This window comes from Lucilia cuprina, chromosome 6 (assembly GCF_022045245.1).
Source record: "Lucilia cuprina isolate Lc7/37 chromosome 6, ASM2204524v1, whole genome shotgun sequence".
Lineage (NCBI taxonomy): Eukaryota > Metazoa > Arthropoda > Insecta > Diptera > Calliphoridae > Lucilia > Lucilia cuprina.
In genome coordinates this window covers 42,113,093-42,124,331 of record NC_060954.1, presented here as the reverse complement: position 1 = coordinate 42,124,331, position 11,239 = coordinate 42,113,093, and the positions used below count along the sequence as shown (strand labels likewise).

The 11,239-nt window shown below is 31.3% G+C and overlaps 2 protein-coding genes across 2 annotated transcripts; one reads left to right on the top strand and one right to left on the bottom strand.

Annotated features, from left to right (window-relative positions):
- Nucleotides 1-3,694: 3,694 nt before the first annotated feature.
- LOC111689262 (25S rRNA (cytosine-C(5))-methyltransferase nop2) lies at nt 3,695-6,811 on the bottom strand. Its single transcript, XM_023451736.2, has 2 exons — nt 6,577-6,811; nt 3,695-6,510 (listed from the first exon to the last, which is right to left on the bottom strand). Exons 1-2 carry the CDS (start codon nt 6,671-6,673, stop codon nt 3,863-3,865), a joined length of 2,745 nt encoding a protein of 914 aa, XP_023307504.2. The 5' UTR covers nt 6,674-6,811; the 3' UTR covers nt 3,695-3,862.
- Nucleotides 6,812-8,083: 1,272 nt separating this feature from the next.
- On the top strand, nt 8,084-10,923 carry LOC111689265 (diacylglycerol kinase epsilon). Its single transcript, XM_023451739.2, has 7 exons — nt 8,084-8,457; nt 8,586-9,257; nt 9,698-9,811; nt 9,878-10,084; nt 10,143-10,308; nt 10,393-10,544; nt 10,603-10,923. The coding sequence occupies exons 1-7, from the start codon at nt 8,296-8,298 to the stop codon at nt 10,717-10,719; spliced, it is 1,590 nt and encodes a 529-aa protein (XP_023307507.1). The 5' UTR covers nt 8,084-8,295; the 3' UTR covers nt 10,720-10,923.
- The last annotated feature ends 316 nt before the right edge of the window (nt 10,924-11,239 follow it).

The following is an 11,239-nucleotide window of genomic DNA, read 5'->3' as shown; positions in this document are numbered from 1 at the left end:
TAGTTAGTTAGTTAGTTAGTTAGTTAGTTAGTTAGTTAGTTAGTTAGTTAGTTAGTTAGTTAGTTAGTTAGTTAGTTAGTTAGTTAGTTAGTTAGTTAGTGAGTAAGTTAGTTAGTTAGTTAGTTAGTTAGTTAGTTAGTTAGTTAGTTAGTTAGTTAGTTAGTTAGTTAGTTAGTTATTTATTTAGTCAGGACAAATGAAATTACTCTTTCAAATAACTTGCTACATCCATGTGTATTTCATACATTTCTTCCAGTTATGAAGTTGCAACAATGTGCATAAAATATATATCACAACAACATCGTTGATATAACAACAACTTTATTATGAACTTATTCTTATGCAGAGAAGTGTGGATAAAAGAAAATGCAAACTACATCCCAACTACTTGTACAGCACATTAAATGAGCAAACACCAGCCAAGCGTCCATTTTACAAAAACAAGTGCGAATGGTTGAAAGTCTCTTAAAATTCAGAATAAAAGGATAAAAGTATTATTATTATTTCTACATACACTGAATGTTTAGTATGACAAATGCTTATAATAAAATATAGAAAATGAAATGAAGATGACTTCAGATTACATACAAGAACATTCATCCGAAGTGCTGCTTAACTTTTTATTTATGTATAAATTACAAAACAAAAAAAGATTAAAAACATAAATAAATAAAAAAAAAAATAGAAAAATGAAGACTTGGAAAACAAGTATTTTTATTTATTATTTTCAGTAGTAGCTGCTGTTTTGTTAATTCAAGAATATATTCTTTTAAAAGAATATTATTATGTTAAGTGATTTTTAAATAAACAAATTCACTCTCAAGTATGACGTAGTAGTATTTTCAAGCTGTTTTAAGCTGATAAAATTAAATAATAAAAGTTATTTTAAAAAGAATACTTAAATAAGAATCAATCTTCACATAGAATATCAGGTAGGTAAAACCTATTGAAAAATGTTATGTTCTATTAAGTGTTCTATTAAAAAATATTAATAACAAATCATACTAGTTAAAAAATTATTATTTATTAATGAATTAAGATTTAAATACCTATATTAATCTCTTTAAGACATTATTTAGTTATTCATAATTTATTTGGTTTTGATTCCCATCTGAAGCACTAGTGTATTTATACCCTACACCACTATAGTGGGGAGGGTATTATACGTTTGTGCTGATGTTTGTAACATACAAAAATATTGGTCCAATACCCACCTTAAAGTATACCGATCGATTCAGAATCATTTTTTGAGTCGATGGCTGGCTGGCTGTCCATGTAAACCTTGTGCGCAAGGTACAGGCCGCAATTTTCAAGATAATTTGATGAAATTTGGACCAAGCATGTTTTTGGCACAAGGACGAAGCCTATTGAAAATGGTTGAAATCGGTCCATTATTTCACCTAGCCCCCATACAACCGTACCTCCCGATTTGAACTTTTTATGCTATAATTACGTCAAATATTCTGCTATCTCTCTAAAAATTGGCACAAATAAGTTTTATATAAGTATAAATGATACTGCAGATTTTCGTAAGGATCGGCCTATATTTGACCCTAGCCCCCATACAAACCCCCCTTCAAAAAATGACTTAAACGTCTAAAATTGACTTGTAACCATTTGTATCGCAATGAAACTCAACAAAACTAACTGTTATTTAGAAATATATCCTTTTCCCAAATTTACCGAGGATCGGCCCAAATTTTGTCCTATATAAAGCCTCATTTAGAAATTTTAGTTTTTTATCAATAAATGGCTTAAATATTTTGGAATTATGGTAATATTCAACAGTTTCTTTACAAAAAATTAAAATTTTATAAAAGTAAAAATTGTAAAAATATACTCATGGTGTAGGGTATCATATGGTCGGCCATGCCCGACTAAACTTTCCTACTTGTTTTTATGTATATATGTACATCCTTCTTTGAAACGAACTAACTATCTAAATAACTAACTATCTAACTAACTAACTAACTAACTAACTAACTAACTAACTAACTAACTAACTAACTAACTAACAAACTAACTATCTATCCATCTATCTATCTATCTATCTATCTATCTATCTATCTATCTATCTATCTATCTATCTATCTATCTATCTATCTATCTACCTATCCATCTATCAATCTATCTACTTATCTATTTATCTATTTATCTATCTATCTATCTATCTATCTATCTATCTATCTATCTATCTATCTATCTATCTATCTATCTATCTATCTATCTATCTATCTATCAATCTATCTATCTATCTATCTATCTATCTATCTATCTATCTATCTATCTATCTATCTATCTATCTATCTATCTATCTATCTGTCTGTCTGTCTGTCTGTCTGTCTGTCTGTCTGTCTGTCTGTCTGTCTATCTATCTATATATCTATCTATCTATCTATCTATCTATCTATCTATCTATCTATCTATATTTCTATCTATCTATCTATCTATCTATCTATCTATCTATCTATCTATCTATCTATCTATCTATCTATATATCTATCAATCTATCTATCTATCTATCTATCTATCTATCTATCTACCTATCCATCTATCCATCCATCTATCTATCTATCTACTTATCTATTTATGTATCTATCTATCTACCTATCTATCTATCTATCTATCTATCTATCTATCTATCTATCTATCTATCTATCTATCTATCTATCTATCTATCTATCTATCTATCTATCTATCTATCTATCTATCTATCTATCTATCTATCTATCTATCTATCTATCTATCTATCTATCTATCTATCTATCTATCTATTTATATATATCTATCTATCTATCTATCTATCTATCTATCTGTCTGTCTGTCTGTCTGTCTGTCTGTCTGTCTGTCTGTCTGTCTATCTATCTATCTATCTATCTATATATCTATCTATCTATCTATCTATCTATCTATCTATCTATCTACCTATCTATCTATCTATCTATCTATCTATCTATCTATCTATCTATCTATCTATCTATCTATCTATCTATCTATCTATCTATCTATCTATCTATCTATCTATCTATCTATCTATCTACCTATCTATCTATCTATCTATCTATCTATCTATCTATCTATCTATCTATCTATCTATCTATTTATATATCTATATATAGATACTCTTGTATAACAAAATAATTTAATAATTTAAAATTGCATTTTGAATTCATAAACTGCATAAAAACATTAACAATTTGCAAAGGTCAAAACATATTTAAAATATTCAAATAAAAAACAGAATAAAATTAATAATTAATTAATTAAAAATGCAAAAGTTATGGTCTAAAATTGATAAAATAAAAGAAGCTAATCAAAAAGCTGTTGTTTAACATTTTCGTTTTTAGACTTAAAAAACTCCGGACTTATGTTATATTCAAAACTTTAAGTTTTAATCTAAAGTTTAAAAATATATTCAAATTTAGAATAATTTTGAAATTAATATCTTTAAAAAACATCATCTACTTAAAACAAAAGTTTGAAAAAATGGATTTTTTTTATATCATAGTATGTTGACTTCTAGATTACAATTGGTACTCTGGACCAGTATTTCAAAGTTTAAAGTGAAGACAATATTAACAATTTAACTCACTATATCTAATCACCAACATCTTGCAGGCCATTTTACGCAGTTGCTAAATAAACATTGAAGATTTCTTTATTTTTTTAAAACAATTTTTATTTTATACCTTTTTTGCAAAAGAAGGTACATTGTTAAATTTGTTTAGCTTAATGTAAAAAGTTATTAAAATAAAACTATATATTTTTATTATTTATAATAAACAAGTTTTTAAAAAAATATATATCAATAAATTTCTATTGTTTTTCTTTCGGAGATGCCTTAAAACCAGCATTTCACTAACTATTTTTGTTTTTTATTTTTATTCTGTTTCAATTTACCAATTTGTTTGGATTTTTGTTTTAATTGGTTTTGTTTTTTAATGGGTTTACCTTCTAATAGTGGAGCCATATCATCCAGATCTTGCGAGTTATTTAGGGATTTAGATAGTTTGGCAGATTTTTTATTGGGCTGTTGTTGTTGTTGTTTTACCTGACCATTGGTAGCCTGTGGTTTATCGTTTTTCTTTTCGAAGTTCTTTTCTTGTTTTTTGTCTGCCACAACTTTAGGAGCTTGTTGCTTGCCATTGCTAGGTTTTGGTTGAGTTTTATCTTGGGCAGCAGCAGCTTGGGGTTTTACTGGTTTCTTGTCAACATTTTTCTGTTTCTTTTCTACTACTGGGGAAGGTTTTTCTACTGCTACTGGAGTTTGTTGTTTCTTTTCTGATTTCTTTGCTTTTTTATTGTTTGTTGGTTGTTTTTCCTTCTGTTGTGGTGTTTCTTGTGGAACAACAGGCTTTTCCTGTTTCTTAGTTTTGTCTTCTTCTACTGGTTGCTTTTTCTTTTTCTCCACCTTAACGGGTGGTTCGAATACCTTGGCTATATATTTGGATTTACTTTGTTCCATTTTCTTCTTTTTAGCTTCCAATTCATAATCGCTTAGTGTTGGTTTACCAGCACGTTTACCCAATTTCTTACGTCCCTTAGGATCATCGCCTAGAGTTTCATCTTCCTCTTCTTTATCGGCATTTAACAAGGTAACTTTACCATCATCAGATGTACCAATACCTTCATCTAATTGTTTCTCATCTTCTTCCTGTTGTTCTTTGCTTACGGGTATAGTATTGGAGAACTTTTTCAATTTGGCCACAAAGAAACCGTCCATATTGTGGGTATGAGGATAATAACGTTTGGTCAAGTTCAGAGAAGGATGGAATCTATATTGTCTGTATTTAGTGAAACCTTCTACACCAAAATCTAAACCTGTGGGCACAAGTTTAACATTTCTCTTCTTTAAGACATAATCAATAACCCATTCGTTTTCTTCTGGCAAAACGGAACAGGTGGAGTAGACTATATAACCTCCGGTGGCAGATTTGGCATCTGTACAATCAATAGCGGTGAGCAGAAGTTTGCGTTGCAAATTATAACATCTTTGCACATCCACTGCCGATTTGGTGGTTTTAACACTTGGATCTTTGGATACAACACCAGTGCCGGTGCAAGGAGCATCTAAAAGAATTCTATCGAAACCGGTCATAATTTGTCTGAACTTGCAGCCATCCTCACAAGAAACAATGGAATTTACAACACCCAAACGATGGAAATTGGCTACAACAGCCTTAACACGATCCTTATTAAAGTCATTGGCGAACAATACACCTGTATTCTTCATAATTGCACCAATATGAGAACCCTTACCTCCGGGAGCCGAACACATATCCAAAATTCTTTCGTTTTCCTGAGGAGCAAGTGCCATAACCGGCAGCAAAGAAGAAGCACCTTGAATCATATAATGACCAGCCAAATATTCTGGTGTAGCACCTAAAGGAACCTGTGAGTTGTAGATAACCAAACCAACCTTAGTCCACTTGCCCAAGGGATCAAGATTAACACCTCTATTAATTAAGGCGGCTGCTAAATCCCTTCTTCTAGTCTTTAAGGTATTGGTACGGATAGTTAAAGGACGAGCCACCTCCGATGCTTCCAAATATTCCATAAGTTCGGACAAAGGAAACATGTCCATCAATTTGCCCATTAGGAAATCATTGTAACTGTAGTACAAACACAAATCTTTTTTCAGCAGCTCCATATAGTCACTACGTGGATGATTGGGGTCACGATATTTATTGAAATCGGACAATACTAAGGTAACATCTTTGATACGTTGTTGAACATCTTGTAAAGTTAATTCTTGTTCTTCTTCCGGATCGGGGAATTTGAAAACATCTTGTTGGTCCACCGACATTTGCATTTCTTCGGCAGCCAATTTAGCTTCTTTAGCTTCACGTTTTTTCAATTTCTTATTTTGCTTTTCAATAGGCAATAAATCATCATCATCCTCTTCATCATCATCGTCATCATCATCATCACCATCATCTTCATCACCGGATACATCAAAATCATCATCTGAATTGGCTTCTTCGTCATCCGAAAGATCATCCAATTTGCCTAGTTTAACAACATTATCGTCATCAGATACTTCTTCCTCATCATCATCTTCCTCTTCTTCATCATCATCTGCTTCCTCCTCTTCTTCCTCATCTTCTCCATCTTCTTCATCATCTTCCTCCTCCTCCTCATTGTCATCATCTTCGTCTTCAGCTTCCTCTTCAATCAATTGCTTGGACGCCTTCTTATTCTGTTTAGGTTTTAACCATTCCTGATTATCATCGGTAAAACCTTTAGTCTTAACACCCTTCTTCTTAACCACCACCTCTTCTTCAACTTCACTTAATTCCTCTTCTGAATCTTCGGCTGCTCCATTGGTGGCATTCAACAACTCATTCTCCTCTTCACTATCACTGTGATATTCTTTTTGTTTTTGTTTATTCTTTTTATTTTCTTTAGCGATTTTTTGTTTTTGCTTTATGATCGCCTTATTTTGTGTCCTCTTGGCCAAACGTTGCTTTTGACGATGTGTCAACTTTTTGTCCTCCTCTTCCATGGGTGCTGCAAGATATATTCAAATTTAGAAATCGCTTTTTTTCTCTGCAAGCATTTTTTGTTTCTACTTACCAAATGTTTTCTTGGTGAATGTTGGCGGACCTTGTTTGCGTGCCTTACGTCCAGGTCCCTTTTTGGGCTTTTCACTATATTCTGCTTTGCGTCCCATATTTATTGGACTGAAATTTGCTAAGTTTTATTGAAAAATTTGAGTAAAACCCCGTTGATTAAGAATTTTTTAGAAAAATAATAGCGTGTAGTAAAATGCACGTGGAATCGCAACAATTTAAAGAGAACAAAAAAATAGTTTGACAGTTGGAAAGAGCGTGTCATAAGTGTTGACAATGTTATATATTTTAGAAAATCGCTGAAAAGTAATTGAGAGTCGCTGCCAAGATATATTAATTATAAGGTAGTGTTATCAGAACAGCTGATCGTTTTTTGCTACTATGCTCATTTTTCGCGGTGGTGTAGAATTAATGTCAAACTTTGTTTACATTTTGTAAATGTTAAACTTTGTTTTCATTTTGTTAATGTCAAATTTGTGATTAAAGACAAAATTTATGCTGTTAAATTCGTTTAAGTTTTAAAACCAATAATAATACTACACGAAATTAGTTTTATTTTTAAAAACATCAAATTAAATTACAAACAGATTCAAATTTATAAACATTTTTTGTTTAACAAAAATTCGCTTTGATTTATTTGTCAGCTGTTTTTGACATTTTTCCCTGACAGCCAATTCGCCTTCAAGTGCAGGCTCAATGTCAAACTACATATAAAAAAAATATAACCAATTCGCTCGGTATTCTGAATTCGCCGATGACTCTACCTTATAAAATTCATATACCTTGGTCGCTGCTTTTACTTCAAACATAAAAGTGTTTGCTACATATATGTGATAGGAAAAGAATATATTGCTGTTTGACAAACCAGAATATGCTAGGACGTCAAACATGTATATTTTAAATGGCACATCAAACAAAATCTGTTTGAAGGAAAAATTCAGCGTTTTTTTTTTCGCGAGTTTGCAAACTCTTTGATTTTCTGCTTATTTAGAAAAATTTTGAGTTTGTTTTTTTTTTAATAATAAAATATATAATTTTGTTATTGGATATGACATATCTGTTGTTTTGAATGTAAATACTAAAAATAATGATTAATTTGTTTCAAAGAACCTCTTTTTTTTAAGAAAGAGAAAACATCATTAGGGTCCCCTCTTAGAGGGAAAATTGCCCACAAGAAAGTTTCAATTGTATATCTCTTTAGGAGGATATGCCAATATTGAAATTACTAGTCGCCTAGGGGGTGGTGTTAGGTCGGCTAGTGGTAATATTGTATACTATCGTCTAGAGGCTATGCACGGATGCTGGGGTTAGCAGAATGAATCATACTTATTGTTATTATTATAACAACTAAATAGTTGCTTACAAAATGCTTGCTGTTATTTCGGCATTTTTTACATAAATAATAAAAAATATAACGAACCTTTTTTGATAAAAATAATCAGCTGATTAAATAAAACCACCTTATCTTAATTCGCCTTGACTACAACTGTCATAACAAAAAAACATCAAAATATACGACGTGTTGTTGTAATTGCACAAAGTTCTATTGATTTTTATCCGTTTCATTTGCTTAAATTCTGAAAAAAATATTGTATAAAATGTTTAATATTAAATTTCGTTGAAAGTTTTATAAAAGAAACATCATTTCAGAAAAGATTTTAAATAAAAGAAGTGTGTCGGCATAAAGTTATAGTTAAAGAAAGTGGACGGCGCACTAAAGACCATGGAGTTGGCAACTTTTGAGTTAAGTCCAGAGGCCTTAATTGGTTCCTTATTTGCATTGGGTGCCTTATTTGTATTTTGTCGTAGCCTGTTGATTGAGGATGTTATATGTATACCCGGTAAAAGTAAACATGGCTGGAAATCCATTAAAATATTAGATAGAGTGAGTATTATTATATCTAAACGTAAGCTATATTTTTGGTATAAATGAATTAAATCATCAGTAAATAATTTATTGATTGTGTACTTGTGTGTTGTTGTTGTTGTTTCTCTTATGTTTTAACATTCTAGGCATGTTATTGTAACGTATGCGAAATCTTATTAACACCCTCGGCGGGTGTTTTCTGTGATTGCTGTGGCATTTGTTCACACACCTCGAGGTCTTGTACGCGTAAGGCGGATAAACTGTTTAAGTGTAAAGAGAAATGGGTACGAAATGAAAAATCTATGCGACATTTATGGGTCAAAGGTAATCTGCCGTTGAGTGCTGTATGTGATGCCTGCGGCGATGAAGTGGAAGAGGTGGGCCTGAGCGGATGGCGTTGTGCTTGGTGTCATCGCTGCTACCACAACAACTGCTATAAACGTATCGATATGCGTGGTGAATGTGATTTTGGGGAATTTCGTGATATGATATTTCCACCCTATTGTATAGTGGCGGCACGTACACGTGAATCGGTTCGTTTGCATTTGGCCGGTATAAAACCACCAACTATTGAGAATTGGGAACCATTAATTGTGATCGCCAATACGAAGTCGGGTAGCAGTACCGGCTCAGATGTTGTATCATTGCTACGTGGATATTTACATCCGTTGCAAGTTATGGAACTGGGTTCACGTGGTCCGCAAGATGCTATGCAATGGGCGGCAAAAGCTAGTCCCAGGCCATGTCGAGTTTTGGTGGCTGGTGGTGATGGCACCATAGGTTGGGTGCTGAATACAATATATACTCTCAATATTAAGGTAAGTGGTAAAATTCGATAGATAGATAGATAGATAGATAGATAGATAGATAGATAGATAGATAGATAGATAGATAGATAGATAGATAGATAGATAGATAGATAGATAGATAGATAGATAGATAGATAGATAGATAGATAGATAGATAGATAGATAGATAGATAGATAGATAGATAGATAGATAGATAGATAGATAGATAGATAGATAGATAGATAGATAGATAGATAGATAAATAGATAGATAGATAGATAGATAGATAGATAGATAGATAGATAGATAGATAGATAGATAGATAGATAGATAGATAGATAGATATATAGATAGACAGATAGATAGATGTATAACTATAGAAGGATAGTTACTTATTCATTCAGTTTAAAACAATAACAATGTTTTACAATTACATTTCGTCCTTCTGAATTCCTTTTCTTATTTTCAGCCAATACCCGCAGTTGCCATAATGCCCTTGGGCACTGGAAATGATCTCTCACGCATTTTGGGATGGGGAGCAGAACCTCCTTCCACACTAGATCCGGTGAAAATCCTTAGAAATGTATGTTTACCAAATATATGTTCATATAAATTGATCTTAATACAAGTTAACAAACTTCAATTACAGATTAGAAAAGCACGTTCGATAAATCTTGATCGTTTCGACTTAAAAATCGAAAAACTACACTATCGTTTACCCATACAAAGGCAACCCATTAAAACGGTACATGTTTATAATTACTTTAGTGTGGGCGTGGATGCATTAGTCACTTATAACTTCCACAAGACTAGAGAGTCAAAGTTTTATGTCTTAAGTAGTAGGATATTTAATAAGGTATAGTGTGAAGAGATTTTAAAAGAAACGAAGTTATTTGATAAAGATTTAATTACAGTTAATCTATTTCGGTTTTGGCACTCAACAAATAGTGCAACGTGATTGTGAGGGATTAGAGCAAAAAATCGATTTATATTTAGATAATGAATTAGTTAAATTGCCAGAATTACAATCGATTGTCTTCCTAAATATTGATTCATGGGGTGCTGGTTGTAAATTATGTGGTATGTATTAGGTTGACGTTTTGTCACGATTTCTATGAAATAAATCTGCTTTATTTTACCTCTTTCGTTTGAAAACTATTTCAGAACTTAGTAATGCCGATGATTCGGTGAAAATTATCAATTCCATTTCGGATAGAACTATGGAAGTATTTGGTATTGTCTCTTCTTTCCATATTGCCCAATTGCAAATGGGCATTAGTAAGCCGGTAAGAATTGGTCAAGCTAAAAATATAAAGGTAAGTTGAACTTATAAATGGCAAAAGTTAAGAGCTAATTAGCTTCCATTTAACACAGCTGGTAGTTAAAACTACTTGTCCCATGCAGGCTGATGGTGAACCCTGGATGCAAGCACCGGCTGATATGCATTTACAAGCTAGAAGTCAAGCTCGTATGCTAAAATTAGAAACTTAATACATATTTCGTAAACATTTCAACGTTTAAAACGATTTTCTTATTAATAACTTAATTTAAGTCTAAAACAACAAACAGGTCCATTAACTTTTAAAAGAAAGAAAAGTACCCAAGTACTTAAATTAGTAACATATTTATATACATAATTTTATTTAGTTATTTAGATTGGGTGTTTTTTGTGTAAAATTTTCTTAAAAAAAAGCGAAAGACATTTGTTTTTAAATTTTTATTTATAATTTATTTATTTTGAATTTTTATATATTTTTACTAAAAATTTTTGTGTAGCAAATCTGGTCAATTTTTTCTTAAAGTTTTATATTTTAAATAAAGAATCTCTTAGACCCATATTTTATTAAAAATGTTGGATTTTTTTGTTGTTGGAATCTGGGTTTAATTAACTATTTATTTTAGTAATAAGAAATTTTTGTAAAAGCATTTTGTTTGTAGTTAGTTTTTAATATACAAAAATATTTACTTAACTTTAATAAAAACTAAAATATTTTAAATTGTCAAAAAAGAA